Here is a 20,094-nt window from a genome sequence, read left to right as displayed (position 1 = left end):
GCTTATACAAATAAATATTAATATGGTTAAAAAAAATCTGAAAAAAATATTTGGATAATCAAACTTTGCTATAAGTGATTATAAAATAATTTTCATTAAGGATGGGGCAAACATTAAAATTAAAAATGTCAATATAGAATTTAAGATATGTTTGTTTCTCATTCTGAAGCAACCCTAGAGCAATTATGGAATGAACTTCACGATTTTGAAAAGTGCTCAGATGATGAGGAAGGCACTTGAGACAACATTTTCACTCCACACCAATAGAAGGATCACCAATTTGATGCTGAAAAATTTAATATTCACTAGATTTGCTTACATGACAATTCTTTTTAGTTGAATTGCATTTTGAATCTTGCCCCTAAGTGCTGAAATAAAAGTAACACAGCCCCTATGACACAGAAAATTGCTCTTTCTTTAATTATAAAACTTTCACATCAAATTGAAATGAATAAAAAAAATTTTTTCACCTAAAATGTTTGATAATTATGCATTTAATACAGGTTAAATGTTTGGTTATGTTAATGAGTATATTGAAGAGAGTGCTTATAAACGGTAATTATAATTACCGTTTATTTAACGGCAATTTTAAACTAATAAATTTTATTTTTTACTATTCCTGTGAAATGCTTCTTGCAAGCAATGATAAACAAAATAACTAATAACTCACTGTGATATTTTATTTTCGCAAATTTGGTTTATGTTAAAAAGCTATTATTACATGATATTTTTAAATCCTTCAGAATAAATGAATTTCTTATGGGTTATTTATAATTCAACAATTTTGGTTGTGAATGGGAATAAGTATAATCAGAATTTAAAAATCATTATACCCAAGATTCATTCTACATTTATTTTTATTAATTGAAGTGAATTCTGTTTTAACTTTTTGTCTGTTTACCTGCATATGAAGTTTATGACAGCGTAAAAAAAAATTTGTTACATAAAACAGATCAACTATAGACTGATAATTCTGCACTTTATATATATATAAAGTTGTACTAGATAAAATATTACATCTAATATCAACAAGAATTCAGCATTTTAACTTTTTCACTGAAATTCTCATTAGCTGTTATTAAATAAACAATTAGAAAGAGTGCCATGCTTTTCAAATGATAATTCATATCTGCATTCCTTTTCCACTTTCATATTTCTTTCCGATTATGACTGAAGAAAAACTAAAATGCAATTTCAATATTATAATTGAGCATTCTAGGAAATATATTTCTGATTTAGCCCTCATAATTTAATCTATGGTTACCAAACTTCAGACTAATGTATATTAGAAAGTACCACTTTAAAGGTTTTTTAAAATTTCAACTAATGAAAAATTAAGTAAAATTTGCCCTTTCCTGCTATAATTTAAAAATAGTCAAAAATGATTTTTAAATTACTTGAAAATTCAAAATATGCCTCTAATGATGCCAATTTTCTTTGAATTTTTAGTCTTTTAAAATAATTTTTTACAAAATATTCAACATCGAAGTTTAAACTGTTGCATTGTTTCATTCAAATATTAAATCACATGCTTTTCTACCATTATTAAAAGCTAAGAAAGAATGCTTCTATTTAAAGTAATTTATGAGAGAGATAAGAAGAGATTCAGAAATTTGACAGAATAGAATAATTAAGACAGGAAAGTAGATAGAAAGTTCCAAAAATCACTATGAAATAAGACTTGATTATTTGAAGAGTTTACTTACAAAAGAAATACAAAATTCTTAAAAAAGGACATGTTTAATATTGGTTACAATTTAATGCTTCATATATTTTCTTTCTCTCATGTGATGTTTAGACAAAGTATTGTAATGCTCAAACAATTCAGATTTTTATGTATTTCAGACTTTTCTGAGTCTAAAAAACACATCGGTCTGTGGCAAAAATAACTCAAAAACACTTTGAGTTAGATGGATGAAATTTAGTATATAGTCTTTACATCAAATTTTAGACAATTTGAACAGATTTATTCAAAGGAAGTCTGTCTACCCAACTATTCAAATATAAGTTAACACGATAACTATAAAATATAGAGAACTAGATAGATAACATAGATTTAACATCTATAGTATAGGGGCCTATAAAATTTTGTGCCATATCAAACAAGGTTTTGGCTAATTGTTGATCCGTATTTCTAGAAGCATGTAAACACAATGACACAAAAATGCAATAACTTAAATATATCAAATTTGGTACATGATTTTGTGACTACACAATTGCAGTTGTGTGTCAAATTTTGGTTTCTATCAGTTGAGGAAAATGTGTCTAAAACATTAATTCAATTTTTTTCAGACTATATATTGATCATATGCCAGGGATTAATTGAAAAAAAAATCACTAAAGCCAGTACAATAGATTCAGTGAAAATGCAGAATTCATACCAAAAAATATTTTGCAACTAATGTACAGCAATGCCATGCATTCTCTAGCTTTCCCAGGATTCACAGTTTTTTTGTGAAGTAGGGAGGAGGATAACACCTTTATTAGAGAATATGCAAAATGATTTTAGAAAGATCCCACCTGCTCATTTATTGAGCAAACTGTACTAATCAAGTAAAGTACAGTTTTAATTTAAATTAAAAACTAGCAATATTTTCATGAACTAGCTAATCACCAAAGGCAGCAAATTTAAATCAAACTAAAAATTTTTAAAAATTGATCATTAGTCAATTTAATCATGTAAATCAATAAAAATTAAATTTAAAAAATTATAACTGTAATGTTAATGTGTCCTTAAATAGTATTAATAGTTAAGTCTTTAGAATTAAAAAGATGTCCATAAGACCATGGCAGTAAGTAACTGAAAATCCTATTCATGCTAGTCCAGAAATCTTTATGAAAAGTGAAATGAAGAAAATGAATATGAAACTATAACAAATGAAATTTTACACCACTTAAAACTGAATTATGACAAGCTAAATTCTCAGAAAAGAGTTTACTTGAATATATAGGGTATCCATAAATTACTCACAAAATGAAAACCATTTATTAAAAGCCGAGTTTTAAAAAACATATCTAATAACTATACAAACAGATACGTCAGTAGGAAGCTAGATTGTCATACATAGGATAATATAACTTCATAATAGTAACACAAACAAGAAGTAATTTGTGTATGTGTGCATATCACAGGGAAAATTCCATTACATAGTGAAAAAGCAATGTTTTGAAACTGTTTGATCAACTATTGTTTAACCCATTGGTATTTAAGGAAAGCTTAAAGTTAAAAAGTTTTTTAAATTAAATTGCTGATTATACAATAAATTGTTTTTCATTCATTTGATTACCATTTTTTTTTTTTTTGTAATAACTTTTACTGTCTAAACAAATAGAAAAATCCATTATTTTCAGATATAACGACAAAATTGCAACTAAAAAAACTATTATTATATAACTTCTAAACATATTTAAAAACTGTATTTTTACCAGATTTTATAATCTAGTGTTTAATTTATAAGCATTTAATTTTCCCCCATTTTTTTAAAAGTAAATTTTTTAAAAAAATGTCAAGCTTTAATACACCAGACTTAAATTTGAAATCAAACTTAGTGATCATAACAGATTAAGTTTTTCAATTAAATACTTCAGTCTTTCATAAAAATTAATATTTATTAAGAGCTAGGAAAATAAATTTACATTCAACTATGTTTTGGAAGTTAATAGGTCGAACAAAATGCAAATATTTACAATAAATATAATAATGAAAAAGTTTCCTTTTCCATCACATGGAAAGTCTTTCCTTCCCATTATATTAAGAATTAAATTTTAAACAAACGAGCATTCATTTTGGATCTTCAATCGTACCAGTGGCAATATCTGTCATTTTGGGATATTTCACTTTTTTCTTTTCAAGTTCTTCTTGTATCCAAAGCATAACTCTCATTAGTGTTGCAATTTTTGGTGTAGTAGATTCTCTGTTTTCCATTTCTAGAATAGATGCATTTACTTCACTGGCTATCTGTTAAAATAAAAATGAATAAATAAAAAAAAAATCAATAACAGACAAGAAAACAAAGTGTAATTAAAACTACGCAAACTTGTTTCAATTAAATAATTCAACTGTTCGTGGAATCTGCATCAACCAGACCTGAAATTATTTTATTTGATTCACTCCCCCCCCACAAAACTTTTTTTCCCCTATTAGGCTAACTAAACTAAAAGATTGCTCATGAAATGCAGCCTAATTTTTTTATTTACTTTTTTTTCTCATTTATTCTAAAGATATATGCATTATACAAATATCTATAGATATGTGTGCATATTTGTAAAACTAAATTTTTGCCTTGGATCCCAATTTTTTCCATTAGATTTCTCTGAACAAAAGAAGTACTCATAAAATAGTGTCCACTTTTCTTTCTTTCTTTCTTTCCCTCCCCATTTGCATACATAGATATGTGTGTAATAACAATTGGTTGGAGTTACAAATCTTTTTAAAGAATTACTTTAATCTAAGTCCCATAATATTTTATTTGAAGTCATCAGTTATTTTCATTAGTAATGAAAAAAATATTCTAAAATCATCAGAAGCAATTTATCAGAAGCATCAAACAATTATTGCAGCTGAAATTTTGTACGAAAGCAATGCTGCTAATTTAAAATGGCCCAAAGCAGAAAGAGGAAGTATGCACAGCCATTACACTTTCAAAACAAAACAAATCTTCAGATTTTTTTTTCTTCTTAGTTTTATGGAATTTTCGATTCTAGCTGATTTGGAAGTTTTATTCCAGATAGAAAACATTATTCTAATCAGCTTTTGAGAAGCCCATAAAAATTAAACATTTACATGACTTATAAACCAAAATAGAAATATTTTCATATTTAAATTAAAGAAGTAGCGTATTTATTTTTAAAAATGTATTTAAATTTATTATGTTTAAGCAACATTTTTTAATTTCTTAAATATTCCTGTCTGTAAGAAGCAGAAAATTGGGAATATTTGGAAGCACATATCCGATATTGAACGTTTTTATATATTTTGTAAAAATATTCTGGAAAGCTTGTGATTTAATGTATGTTTAATAAGAAGAAATTACTAAATTAATAGGGAAAATTTCCACTACCAATTCATGGAAGATCAAAATGCACGGAAAAAGAAAATATATCCTGAAACAGGGTGTGTAATGATAAACTGCTGCAAAAATTAAGTATTTTTAAGCACTTTTTAAGTACCTTAGTCCCAAAAATTAAGCATACGTAAACTGTGTATTTTCCAAGCATAGTATTCCCCCCTTCCCGTTTTATAATAATATATAAATGACACCATTTTATCAAAAAAAAAAATAATAATAATAATAATAATCTTAAAAATTAATTTTAAATGCTTATTTTTTAAATTTTAATATTTATTTCTGTATTTGCACAACATTTTCTATAGTAAAATTATACCTTTATGGATTTGACAAAAGCATAGAAATGATCATAAAAATGAAAATATATATATACAGTGGATAAAAAAAGTATTGGCAATTGCCTATAAATGATCATATTTGCTAACAAAGTATGTTTACAAATTTTATTTTAACATAGCGATTGCAGAAGGAGAAAAGACAAACAAATATAACGAAATTTCCATTTAAATATTTTTTTAGTCAAAATCTACAAGAAAATCCAAAATTTACATGATAAAAAAAGTATTGGCAAAATTATGTAATTGACAAAATTATGAGCGAAAACAAAATCAGTATATGTTTAGTACTTTGTATGCATACTTTCTGCATCTATAACAGCTTGTAATCTATTTCTCATAGAGGAAACTAAGGTCTTTGTTGTACTGTTGGGAATTTTGTGCCACTCTTGCCAGAGTAAACGTTTGAGGTCATCTTTACTTGAAATTTTATGTTTCCTGATTTCTAGATCCAGCAGGTGCCATAAATTTTCAATTGGATTGATGTCAGGCGATTGAGGTGGGGTTTTTAACTGGCAATGAGTGTTGTAGAGTAGCCATTCACGGGTGAGATTCACTGTATGCTTGGGGTCATTGTCTTGTTGAAAAACAAATGATGTTCCCAAGCCAAGATTTTGGGCACTGATTTTTAAGTTATGGCGCAAAATGTCAATGTATGTACGTGCTGTCATAATACCATCAATAAAATACAGGCTGCCAACTCCATTAGCTGCCATACAGCCCCAAACTAAGACGCTGACTCCACCATGTTTTACAGTAGCAGTTAAATGTTGCTCTTCCAATTCAGTATTTGGTCTCCTCCACACATATCGTCATCCATCACTGCCAAAAATGTTAAACTTTGATTCGTCGGAAAAAATAACTGTGTTCCAAAACTCTTCGGATAAATCAACGTGGGATTTTGTGAAATCTAACCTCTTTCTCCTATTTATTTGCGAAATGAATGGCTTCTTTCTAGCTGCCCTACCATTATAACGTCCCTCGTGTAAAACATTCCGTACAGTCTGTACGCTGAAAGTCTTTTGCGAAGTGAAAGCAACATCTTTAGCTATCTGGGGTGCACTTATTTTAGGTTTTTCTTAACCTTGTTAATAATGGCACGTTTTTCTCTTGTAGAAAATATTCGAGGTCGTCCACTTCTAGTCTTATTTTCCGTTGATCCTGTTTCCTTGAACTTTTTTACAACACTTCTGACAGTAAATAAACTTATATTCAACCGCACTCTTATAGCACGATAAGCTAAACCTTCATTTCTAAGCATAATAATCATGTTTTTAACACTAACGTCCAACTCCTTCGATTTCGAAGTCATTTTACTGCAGTAATCGCAAAATAATGCATATACACTTTTGGAGTAGTTTTGCAGACTTTATACCGGTAGAGTTTCTTATCAGTTGAAACACGTGACTTCAATGTAACAAAATTTGCATAGCAGTTAAAACTTTGCCAATATTTTTTTGACATGCAAATTTTCGATTTTGAAAGAAAAAATCGTAGAAAATGCGAATTAAAATAAAAGTTTTACTATTTTTATATATCTAAGATGTCTTGTATTTAATTACGACAGCTAAAATTGCATAACATTTTATTTATTTGTCAATATGAATAAATTAAGGCAATTGCCAATACTTTTTTTACTCACTGTATATATTAATACCAAAAAAATTAAGTCAATTTTATAAGATTAACAATAAAGATCTGTGAGCTTTTCAACATTTCTTAAAATAAAAATAAAATATCAGAGAGAGAGAGAGACACATCATTTCTGAAAATGCCAATAAAGATGTAGAAGCTCAGCATGATCACAAATTTTGTATTTGATTTTTATATAAATAACAACACTTAAAATCCAACATGGCTGGATGGAAAGAGTATTAAATAATCATTTTAAGTAGCACTCATTCTATTAAGTAATTTTATTTATAATCTTATAAAGCTAAAAACTAAAGCATTCTTATGGCTATCATCATACAACTGGCCAAAATGCCATGAAACTTGGTGATAAAACAATGCCATGTTCTAAATAAGTTTTTTTAAATAATTTTTAAATAAAAAAATAATAGCAGTGTTCACAAATGATAAGACTAAAAAGAAATTGTCTTATCCCTTCTTATTTCTAAAGTGCATTAAAAGTCTTTTTTGAACATTAAACATTCCTAAAATTTACTGAAAATCTGCTTTTTAATCTATCAGTAAAAAGTCTTACTAAAAAACAAATTGTAGAAGAAACGATATATATAGTTTCCGAAGAAATGAAAATGCTTTGACAAGTCCTAGTTTTCATAAATAACGAAAACAAGTAAAAAAAATCAGCTCTGTAGTTAGAAGTAAAATGGAAATAAATCAGCCAGAGCACCTCCCCAAAACTTTCTCGCATATTACAGAGAAATGCCTCATGTAGTACTGGCGTATGTTACAGAATATTAACACAAGGCTTGAATTAAATATTTTTACTGATTCTATTGTGTGATCCTGTGCAAGTGTTTTGGGATTAATCTCTGGCATGCAATTGAAAGTATCTGAAAAGCCCATTTGAGTTTTAGACGTATTGTTCCCGATTGATTAAAACAAAAATCCGCCTCAAAACTACACTTACAGTCACAAAATTACATAACAAATTTGCTATATTTTTTAGTTATCGTGTTTACATATTTCTGAAAATACAGACGGACATGTGGTAAACCTCTTGTTGGATTTGGCTCAAAATCTGATAGATGTTTATACAATAGATACTAAATCTGCATACTAAATTTTAAGTATTTAGATCTCTTCGTTTTGCAGTTATCATGCTAACTTATTTTCAAAAAGTCAGACAGACAAAAACATTTCCTCTAAACAAATGTTCTTGAAAATTTGATCGAAATTTACAAGTTTGGTGTGAAGACCGTATACCAAATTTCATCCATCTAGCTCAAAGTGTTTTTGTGTCATCTTTATCACCGTATGCTTTTATCACTTTACAATGCTGCAAAATTTAAAAAAGATGGATGAACTGCTTATTTACATTTTTAATGGCAATATGACAACAGGTCTTCATTTTAAAAAATTGTATGCATACAATGAACAAAACATATGAAAGACAATTAAAATAATATGGCTTTCTGTTTTCACATTTTGATAACAAAAGGATGTCTGTTCACTTTTTTCACAAATCAAAATTAAGAATTCATCTGGCATATATGTCTTCAATTTTCTTCTAACATAAATTTAACAATTAAGTCTTCTATTTCTGATTATTCAATATCTGATGTTTTAAACAGTTCTATTGAAGAAATTAAGCTGATACATATTTTTTTTAATAAATGAATATTCTAGCCACTTTGAAACTTGTTAATTACTACAATCTAAATTTGCAGATAATACCAATTAAGTATGAATAGCGATGTTCACTTTTTTTCTACTAATTTCTATCAAGAAATGTAAGAATTTATATTTACAAAGCGCATGTGCATATTTTTAAAATTTCAACAATTAAGTTCTTATCAAAAATATCACATTGAAAAGAACTACAAGAAATGAAAATTCTGAATGTTTTCTCCATCATTAATTTTCATATATGCTTCACATGTAAATATAAAACAATAAAAAGCCAATTCTTCATTTAACATAATTACAAGTTTTTTTATTGCATATTTCATGAAATGCACATCTGCTTGCATAAAAAGTCTAGAAGAGAGCAATATTTTTCTTGATTTATCTTGATAATATTTTGACTTTCTGAAAGAACCAACATATAATTCAAAAACTCTGTTTCAAATAACTAGGTATAGATGATAAACGAATGTGCATGATAAAAGAAGGTTCAAGATATTAATTTATAATGTCTATATATTATAAAGTATATACTATTATATTCAGTATTTGAAACGATATAATTTAAAACTCTAATTCTAAGAATGGAATGAATTTTATTATGAAAAATTATAATTAGATCAGATTTACAAAGTCTGCTATCGAAAGATATGATTTGCCGATGAACATATGCAAATAGAATTAAAGAACCTTATGATGATATTCAGAATACTGCAATCACATTCAGTTAAAAAGTAATTTAACATATAAATATTAAAAAGTTATTAAACTAAAAAATCATTACTTCTTGACGATGCGAGGGATGCAAAAGGTCACCAAAAGGTGATTTTTCAGGTTCATCAAAAGCCAATAGTGCCAATGTTCTTTCTAGCTCAGCAAGAACCTCTCGATTTTCTTCACCACGTTCAGCTAATTGTTCTTGAGCATATTTTAAGGCCTCTTCAATATTTCTTTGTCGAATGAGCTCAATTAAATGTTGTTGCTGAAAATGTAATTTAATAAACTGTGAGCTTCTCTTTCTCATGAAAAAAAAAAATTCTTATATATTTAAAAAGTAATGATTTTAAAATGGAAACATAATAGCAAAATAGCAAGCAAATTTAAGTAAAAGACCTATATAAATTTAAACACTAAAATATCTACAATGAATCTTTATTATTAACTCACTTGTTTAGGAATTACTCATCCATAAAATAATTTTAAATTAGAAAAAAAAAACATTGATATTAAAAAGAGATTAACAAAAGACTGATACTAATAGTTTGTAAATATAAAGCATGAGATAAATCTTTTTTCTCAAGAAGAGCAATATTTAATAGAAATTGTACATTTAAAACTATAAACTTGCTTATTGTAATTAAAGAAAAGCAAAATTTGGATACACTAAAAAGAACGCAGAATAAAATAATCTAAATAAAATGAAGAGAACTGAATAAATAATTAACTATGAATATAAATAAAAAAAAAAACTGATGCACAAACTATTTGTACAAATTTTCTATATTTCTAGCAAAGTCACAATATAACTCATTATTTTATTCAACAAAATGAAATTTAAAATATTAGAATTCAGTAAAGAGTTAAACCTACTTAAACTGCAGCACATAAGTAAAATAAGTATTTTCACATAGTTAACAAATGTGTGAGAATGCTTAATTTTGATAGTTAAGATTTAAAATTATAATCAAAGAGACATGAATTGCTATTTCTGCAAGAGGAACATTAGCAGAAATAAACGATACATCGGTGTTTGTATCTTGAAACAAGTCTACCTACTTATGGTATTAACACTTTGAAAACAAACTATCGATGTTGTAAGTAAAGCAAATGGAGATCAAATTCTTTAGATTATCAAAAACAGAAATAAATTTTCGTCAATCTAGTACTAGAATCATTCACTATTGTACTTCGAAGATGAAATTGCTTTTATTTTATTGAAATCAAGAATCTAATTACTAAAAACTACAATTTCTCATATTTTTACTTTACATTACAAAAAAATATCTTGAAATGTATTATTTGATCATAACATCAAGTATCAAAAGTGGACAAAGCAAAAATTGTTAATAAATATTAAAATTTTGATAGATAAGATTTAAAATTATAATCAAAGAGAAAGAATTTAACAAATGCTAGTAATTTTTTTTGTATTATTATTATTGGAAAAGGATAAAAAGCTGACGTTTTCATAATCTACATTCTTTTATATCAGAGGTTTTCGACCTCTATTGAACCACAGCTTCTTTATATATATAAAAAAAATTGTTTTAAAGTAGTTAAATATGTATATTTTATCTATTTATCTATTAAGAATTATAAGAGATAATCAAATATAAAAAATATTTGTTTTTACATAAATACAAAATCAATAACAATAAAAAAAAACAATGAAAGTATTGAACCGGGTAGAGTGTTTTAATATTATCATCATTATATCCTCTTTCGTTAATACTTTGATCATTTCCACTGACAAATTGTCAGTGATGTGCAATTTTTTTCCCCTCAGAAAATAAATAAGCTATTGAACTGAATCAACATTTAGCCAAATACAATGAAGGAAGTAATTACCATTTTCTGTACTTTTGAGTCGATAATCCAGAGTAGAGCATTGGTATTGGTCAAAATTCTTAGTATCCATTTTGCATTTTACTTTTAATTCTTTATAAATTATGAGTTTTAAGAATTCCTCTCCTAAATGTAATGAAAATTTTTTGTCGTATCTGCATTTAGGAAAGAATCTAAAATTGTACTCAATATATTCTAGAATTGCTCCCAAATTTTTCCATTAAGTAAAAAAAAAAAAAAAAAAAAAAAAAAAAAATGTTTTTATGGCAGAAATTGCTGATAATACGAGAAAAATATTAGCATTTTTCTCTATCTAGAATTTATTTCAACAGAAGTTTCTCTATAGAAGCAGCTATGGCATTTTTCATTTTTATTATATTTAACTCATCATCTTGCAACTCTCAATACTAGGCAAGTACCAAATCAACTACAACCACAAGGGCATTACTAGGAATTAAAAGTGACCATAGATTTATGATGTAAAGAACGAGGAATTTTTTTTAAAGCCATAGAAAGTTTTTCTTGAAAAAGCTCAATTTTCTTCCAGAATTATCAGCATTGTTCTACAAGATATGTTCAATTTATCTGTAAAGTAATATTTAATGTAACCACTACGAGTTCTAATTGAGTTTCACTAAATGATGTTTTACTAAAAGGTAATGTTTTTGAAATAATACTTAGATTCAGAATATTTATATTATTTTATAGTCCCCTGTTTCTAGTGATAGGAATATTCAGAAGTATGCAATCAATCCAAATCAAGATCTTGATTGAATTAATTGCATCTTTACCTATCAGTTTGCAAAGGCTTGCCACTGATAAGACTAAACTAAATTAGGTATATATGTACCTAATTCATATTTCGATTTTTTAATATGTATTTACATGATAACAATACAAATTTTATATAGCTAGATATGTTTATTCATGAAAACTGTCAGGAAATTCAGTGATTAATTTATAAATAATCTGTTTTTATTTCTAATTTCACATTATCTTCTATGAATTTTCAGTACTGTATCATTAATTTGGATCCACCACTTCACTTGATATCCTAACAAACAGATGCTTAATCAAAATCATATTTGACTTCTGTTTATCTGATAATGACAGCTGATGCGTAAATCTACTAATTCATGCCTTATTATATTAATTTCTCAGATAAGTAATTATGTCAGGATCACCCCTCTTGACTGTTCTGAAAATCTACATGTCTTTGGATTCATTACCATACCCATAGAAAGCTACTACACCCGCTCAGCTATCATTACTTCAGTAGGAAATTTATGATTTAAATCTTTATTAAAATGATAAAAGTTTAATGCTAAGAAAAAATAAAAACATAATACTTGTAGGTGGAAGAAGAGATATCGATCACAATCCAACAGCTCAGGATGAAGATTATTGACCATTTCAATAGCTTCTTGTATTTTACCACTCTGAATAGCATCTCTAATTTTAATTCTTTCATCTAATGTATCAAGATCTACAGAGGGTTGCACACCTGATTCAATGCGAAATTTTTCTGCAGCACCCTTGAATCCTTCTACAATAAAAAAAAAAAAAAAAAAAAAAAAAAATGATAATAAATTATTAATAATTTTAACATTGCATTCCCATTTAATCAATACACATCTTATATAATGACTATTATGATGAATATTATTAGAAACTATATCTGATCTCTTTAATCACTATAAAATTGAAAAATACACTTTCTGTAACAAACTCATTTTCAATATAAAGAGAAAATCAAATTCTTAAAAAAATTGCTTCTAACTTAGACATAAATTCAACCAAACTTTTGCATGAATAATATTCTAATCCTTAAGTTTTTTTTTAAGAGCCTTATTTATGACCCATTTAATAAGAAAAAAACCAACTGAATTTCCCCCCCCCCCCCATTACCACTTCATTTTTTAATCCTAAATCTAACATGGCTTACAAATCTTTTGAACTAATGAGGTTTCTACATACACCATTTAAGGGGAAAAAAGGCTACAGTTTTATTATTGTTGTTGTTATTTAGGCATTTCTTTATGTTTACAGTGCCTTAAATACTTAAAAAAACATTCTAGGAAAATTTTAAATCTGTATCTATGAGATTGGAAAATCTTTTGATAAGCTTGTATTCAGACAAAACTGATATTCAAATAGCTAGATTGTGTTTTTACATACACTCATTTTTTTTAAGCAAACAAAATTTAAATTCAACAATTGCATTTTTGTGCATAATATTCTGATTAATGATTTTGAACATTTTAAATCAAAGGCCACAATATTCATGATTATTGAAAATCAAAACTTTTTCATCACTTCAAACCCACACAAAAAGGATTAGCAAAAACCAAGTGGTGGATAAAATTTTTCATGTTTTTTTTTTGTTTTTTTAAGAAAAACAACAATAGACACTTATCTTTATGTAAGTTGTACTGTAACAGAATTTTTGCACTGAATTAATAATAGTAATGTCAATTTTATGCTTTAATAGTGTAAAATAAAAATAAAAGCCTTTTATCTTTTTTTTTTCCCAACCAAACATAAACATTGATTTTTTTTTCAACTAAACATAAAAAACATAAACACTGATTAAAAACTATAAATCATAGATGTTAGTGAAATATTACACATCAGATGTTCGTAGATGTTAGTGAAATATTACACATTATCCTTGAAAGCCTTTAGTCAAAACATTTTAGACAAAAAAAAAAAGTTAAAAAAAATTGTTATGCAAGAATTATAGGTACTTTTTTATATCAGGTAATTAACAGCCAAAAAAACACCAAAAATAGCAAGTTATATTGACTATATTTGCAAAAGACATTTAAAGTTCCACAGTTGCACGCTGCCAAGCCAAAAGTCCAGCAATGCCATGATGTTAATATAAAAGTATCAAATTATGAATTTTAGAGTAATTACCTGTCACAAGATAATTCATGATTAATCGGTTCATATCAGCTCTTTGCATGTGCAATCCCCTAATCTTTTCCATCCATTCAGTTTTCGTTAACTCGTCGGACTTTTCCACTGTAGTAGAACCTAAGTTAAATTTAATATATCAATTCTACAAAGCAACAAGAAATAAATACTTGAAATTATCATAAAATTAATTTATGGTAAGTATTATAACTTCCAATGGATACCTATTTCATGCAACCATCTACATATCAGAATCAATAATTTGAAGAAATGAACAAAGCAAAACTGTTTTCTAAGAAGGGGAAAAATCCCCTTTCCAAAATCACATACTTTCACCAGACTTTTAAATGAAATTCTTAATAGCAATAATTATTTAATGTCTTTCATTCCTTTCTTACAACTAACAATAATAAGGATTTTTATGTTACTAAACTCATCATTGCAAATGTATGTATATATATATATATATATTACATAGTATTTACAAAATTGAGGATTCAGCTTTTAAAAAATTAGACTAGTGCAGGCAGTATAATATATATTTATTATTAAGAAACAGAAATATAACAAATTTTTGGAATTTCAAACTTTTATAATGAATATAATATTATTAGTTTTCAAAAATGAAAAAAACATATGCCATTATTACTTATCTTCTTTAAACATCAATTAACAAACACACACACATATACGCACACAAAAAAAACATACAAGATGAAATAATCTACCAATTTTAGTTTATCTTCTCTACAGAAATCAAATGAATACAAACGTCACGATTCTGGTCATATGTCATATTACATATATATATATATATTGTATTAAAAAACAGAGGAATTGTGGTATAAACCAGAAATGAATGCAAAGCATATAAAAACTAGATATTAATTACCACTTAATATGAGGGGAACCAAACAACAACAACAAAAATGTTGTAAAAGATGAGAAAATGTTAAAGATGTGTATGCTAATCTGACATTAACTATTTTTTTTCGTTTTGGAGATTTCCTTTTTTTTTTTTTTTTTTTTTTTGTTTATAAATTTCTATTCTATAAATATCTATAAATGCATCATATATATTAATGCATTTCATTATTCAAAAGCTTAAATTCGATAAGGAAATTTAATATTTAAATATGTAGAGACAAATTGTATATTTCATTAATTTTACAGATTAAACACAACTAAAAACAATATGTCACCAAGAAAACGCAACAAGAATAATCATGCAAATTTCTTATAATAATAACTAATTTATCAATTGCATAGTAAATAAAAATTATTTATAATGCTATGTTTATATCACATTTTCAATGTTGAATTTCTTACTTTGAACAATTAAGCAATAAATTATTTCAATAACACTCACTGAATAAAAAGAATAATTAGAATTATGAGGCAAATGAAAATATCGTTAATCGAATACACAATAAATCTATTTCTAAATTTTAAACGAAACTGAAACAGCTAAAAGCTGAAAATTATGGTTAGTGATTGTAGTTATTAAATCCAATTCTTCAAACTGTAGTAAATTCTAAAAAAATTACAAAAATAATCTTATTATACTCGACTAAATTCAACCAATATATGTAAATATTAAATAATGGTAAAGTAAAATAGAATAATCACTTACGGGATTTAATATGTTGAGTCATGGCATCAGAATTTACCATATAAAAGCTGCTGAAAGAGAATTTAAATAATAAATTCTCTTACAATTATCCTGATAAGAATATACTTAAAATGTATACAAAAAAATATGTATTTGTTTACGTTAACAATAATCCTAAGCTTGACAAAACACTAAAAAATTTTTATCACACAGTTAAAGTTGCAGTCATTTCATGGCATATTATTTATTATTTTAATTAAAGCACTATCTATTATTTTAATTAAAGAAATGAACTATCACAAAAACTGTGTTGTAGACAATATATTTAAAATGTCTCAAATAGTCATGATTGAGATTCACTTCATTTTTAAAGTTTCATTATTAATACTCCTTAACTATTTAATCAAGTTTTTGCTACCTTCCACCATGTGATAATTAAAGATATATAAATAAAATCATTGTGATAATTCATCAGTTGCTTGGGTCAATTTTCCAATCTACGGAAAAATTCCTGAGTTTAATTAGAAATACGAATTTATAGTTTTCTAGAAGAAACAATATTTAGATTTGATGTAAAAAAAAAAAAGAAGAAGCTGAGAACGATAGAATAGATTAAAATAATCTGGCCTTGTGGTTTGGTTGGTTGGTTTTGTGTGGTTTACTGGCTCAAAAGCCATATTTGGTTATACTAACCCTCATAAAATCCCTTTCCTATTGTGGTATACCCCATAGGGTTAGGAGATTTCGTCCAGCAGTTGTTAAGCCATGTTTCAACGACCGGTGAATCTGATGTCTGTGCGGGTTTGGGACGCGTGAGGATAGAACCTGGGACCTTTAGGTTAGCAGTCCAGTAACTAACCGATTTTGCTAAAACAGCTGTTCGGGCAGAAGCGCTGTTACTGGCTTATATGCGATTCACCACATGTCTGTCTAGTTTATGATAATTTGTCGGTAAACTGGACAGACATCAAAGAACCCCAGAAAACCGCAAGATAGGGTCAAGGAGGAAAAAGTGCACTCTGTCTGAAGATTCACGGTTCATTGGAACATGGCTTTTATAATCCTTGTTGAAGCTAGTGAGTTTTTGGCGACATTTTTTTAAAAGTAATATTTCTAGGGACTACGGAATGAGTTAGTTCTTTCCCCCCGTTCCTTATATTTCCAATTCTATAAATTCCTTAATTTTTTAACAATAAAATTTTTGTAACTTTATAGTAATATTGTTTATAGTTTGGTCCATCTAATCGAATGATAAATATTTTAACTAAGAATTACTTGAAGTGTCTTATCTGACGCAATGGTGTAATGAAGGTAATCGACGCCCTAGACAAAATGTTATTTCGCTCCCAGTCATTATAAACGATGCAGAAAATCCAAATGGTACTTGGGATTGTTTTTTGTTTTTTTCGCCCTTTCACTATATATTACATTGAAAAGCATTTTGTTTTGTCTCCTTCTCCATGACTGGAGCCACGAGCATATATACTTTCCAGCTCATACAGTACAAGTCAAACACAGTATTAAAGAATAGACTTGTTTCTTTAAGCTTTAAATTTTAATACTTGAACTCGGTATATTCATTCTAAAAATACATTTCAGTTTTGATATTTAAGTAAGCTCATGGTTTCATCATTATTTATGTAAACGATTGATTTAATAATTTATAGCTAATCATTCATTAATTAGAATTGTAATTTTAAAATATTGAAAGAGATTCAAAAATAATAATTTTTAGTTTTTCTGTGCGTTCAAATACCAGAAAAGAATTATTAAAATGTTTATACCTTCATTTGAGTTCACTGAAAAGTTACTAGATTCTCAAATTATCCCGGAAATATTTGTATTGAAATGAAATAAAAGAAACTAGCTGCATAAAAAAAGTTGGGAATTCTAGATTCAAATTCTTCTGAATTTTAATAATTCCTTAAAGATAATCAAAAGTATCAGCTAGTAAAAATATTAACATTTAATAATGAATGCTAATCATTAAGAATGCCAGCAAAAAAAAAAAAAAAAAAAAAAACTTTCAAAAGACCTCCAAAAAATGAAGCTAATTCTTTTCAGCGTAATATTGTCGTAATTAAATCTTATGTATCGAATTCTAAGTAAATCATATTTAATCTTACTTTAGTTAAACTAATTGTCTTAAATCTGTTAATTATTTACATATTGCTAACTTTCATTTGCAGAAAAATAATTTTTTGTTATAATTAATTTATTTACAAAAATCATGCATATTTTTCAAAAAAATTACGCAAAAATTCTCAGCAAAAAATAAATTTTCAATATAAATTTCAATCATTGACAATATAATTGAAAAACGTTACTAGTAATTTATACTACAAAAGGTTCGAACTATGTTAGAAATAAAAATCATATTCGATTTCTGTGCGCGCATTATATTAGTATTAAAACTTCCAAAGATGTTTTTACTATACAAAATAGCAGAGCATTGTTATCTGTGTGATGTACAAAAACATGCAAATATTTTTTAAAAGAAAATATAAACTATTAGGATCTTTAATACATTATATATAAATAGCTAAATTTTATTAAAATCGATGAATTAGAATTGTAACAATAAAATAAAGCCTACAATGATATGTTTAAGCGTTACAAGAACTAAATTTATAGCTGCAGTAATGCTTGAGAAATTTATTAAACTATAAATATGATTTTAAAAAAATTGCAAAATCTTGTTTAGTGTGCTAAATAATTATAGAATAGATATCCTATTTGCAATTTATTTAGTATCGCAATATTTAATACTACAGAATTGGTAAACAAATTTTTCAGGAAAAGAATAAATAAAATTGCGATAAAATGCTTTTTCTAAATTTCAGACGCTGCAAAACCGCACGCTGGTTACTACGGGGAGGACAGATGACCCATTAACACTACGGGTGGTCGAAATCGACGGTTATTTTCAACAAACATCTTTAAAAGAAGGGGAAAGCATCTTCTAGTTTTTCTCACAGAGTGCCCGTATTTAAAGTAACTTTTCCGAGTTCGGATTCCCGAAGCTTAAAGGTTAATCAACTATTCAAATGGAATACAATTACAATGCGATCTCTGAGTTTGTTCTATGAAATTCTACAAATTTAGGTTTAATTGAAGGTGGGTAATTAATTGTCAGAAAGTACGCCAAGTTTAACACAGTTTGTAGTGATTTCACAAAATGGTTGAATCTGAGGGTGTTTAATTGCCGGATCAAGCCATTGGTAGAGGAAAGGTGGTATCACAATCCAATAATTAAATGCGAAATTGCTTTTAAGAATGAATTATCAGGGTTGAAAAATTCTTAAAAGTCAAATGCACACACAAAAATTGGCATGTTAACACTATGCCGTCCGGTGACATCACAGTGATGTCGTACGTAAAGCATTGACAAGTTAAACTTGACAATTTATAATCTCACGATAAACTCAAAAACTGCCGGTGACAAGCGAAGTAGTTTTAATCAATGCTGCTGGTGCTATATGAAGAAATTTTTACGAGACATGCCGACGGCAAAGTGTTAATATCAGTCCTGGTTCTAGGGACAAAGAAGCAATTGGCATTCGATTTCAACTGCAAACTCTATAATATTTTCCCTCGTTCACTAAATTTTCAATTTCTGTAACTCAAACTTTCAATTTCCTTGTCATATTAGTACTGTTAATAAAAAAAAATATTATAATATCTTTACGATACTGTTAGGAAACCAGACTATTTGACAACATTAAGGAGGTAATAGGCTAACGTCAAAAAAGTTAACGTAAATTTATTTGTGAGTGAAAGATTCATGCATTTAAAAAAATGGGCATCAAATTTCAATAAAGACCAATTAAAGATGTGAAAGATATATATGGAATGAATATGCATTAATTTAACACTCTGAACCAGTCTTATTTATATGCCTACATTAGCAGCAAAAATCATGCATGATGGAGGATTTTAGCAATATTTCAAGCATTTAATGAAGAATTGATATAATGATTTAATAAATGGTCATAGTGGCATATTAAGAGTAATAGGCACCCAAGGCATAATATTCTTTTTTGTCCCTTCATAATACTTCATTTCAAAAAATGTTATAAATGAACTAATGCTTTATTCTGATGGCGCTTCATAAGACTGGTACATAGGGCATCAATCTTTTATTTGACTGCTGATCACCACATCACTGATGGCCATTAATGTTTTTCATATCTTGTTCTTACTCATCAAATGTAATTGTTCCAGAAACGAACATTTTTGTAGTGAAATGGCAACTTTAAACAATGTTTCTACATAATTTAAT

The 20,094-nt window shown here is 27.1% G+C and overlaps 1 protein-coding gene across 1 annotated transcript; it reads right to left on the bottom strand.

Moving 5' to 3' along the window:
• Positions 1-3,590: 3,590 nt before the first annotated feature.
• LOC129976392 (glucose-induced degradation protein 8 homolog) lies at positions 3,591-16,017 on the bottom strand. Its single transcript, XM_056089928.1, has 5 exons — positions 15,834-16,017; positions 14,201-14,320; positions 12,631-12,827; positions 9,501-9,698; positions 3,591-3,958 (listed from the first exon to the last, which is right to left on the bottom strand). The coding sequence occupies exons 1-5, from the start codon at positions 15,871-15,873 to the stop codon at positions 3,782-3,784; spliced, it is 732 nt and encodes a 243-aa protein (XP_055945903.1). The 5' UTR covers positions 15,874-16,017; the 3' UTR covers positions 3,591-3,781.
• Between the last annotated feature and the right edge of the window lie 4,077 nt (positions 16,018-20,094).

This window comes from Argiope bruennichi, chromosome 7 (assembly GCF_947563725.1).
Source record: "Argiope bruennichi chromosome 7, qqArgBrue1.1, whole genome shotgun sequence".
Taxonomy (NCBI): domain Eukaryota; kingdom Metazoa; phylum Arthropoda; class Arachnida; order Araneae; family Araneidae; genus Argiope; species Argiope bruennichi.
The sequence above is the reverse complement of the archived record's forward strand: the minus strand, read 5'-3'. Positions and strand labels throughout refer to the sequence as shown.

What these genes read in the sequence shown, in the direction of transcription:
- LOC129976392 (XM_056089928.1), bottom strand. Translation starts at nt 15,873, where the DNA reads ATGGTAAATTCTGATGCCATGACTCAACATATTAAATCCC. An exon ending in CATGAATTATCTTGTGACAG is followed by an intron (nt 12,828 to 14,200) that starts GTAATTACTCTA and finishes TTTTTATTGTAG; the next exon opens with AAGGATTCAAGGGTGCTGCA. An exon ending in ATCTCTTCTTCCACCTACAA is followed by an intron (nt 9,699 to 12,630) that starts GTATTATGTTTT and finishes TTACATTTTCAG; the next exon opens with CAACAACATTTAATTGAGCT.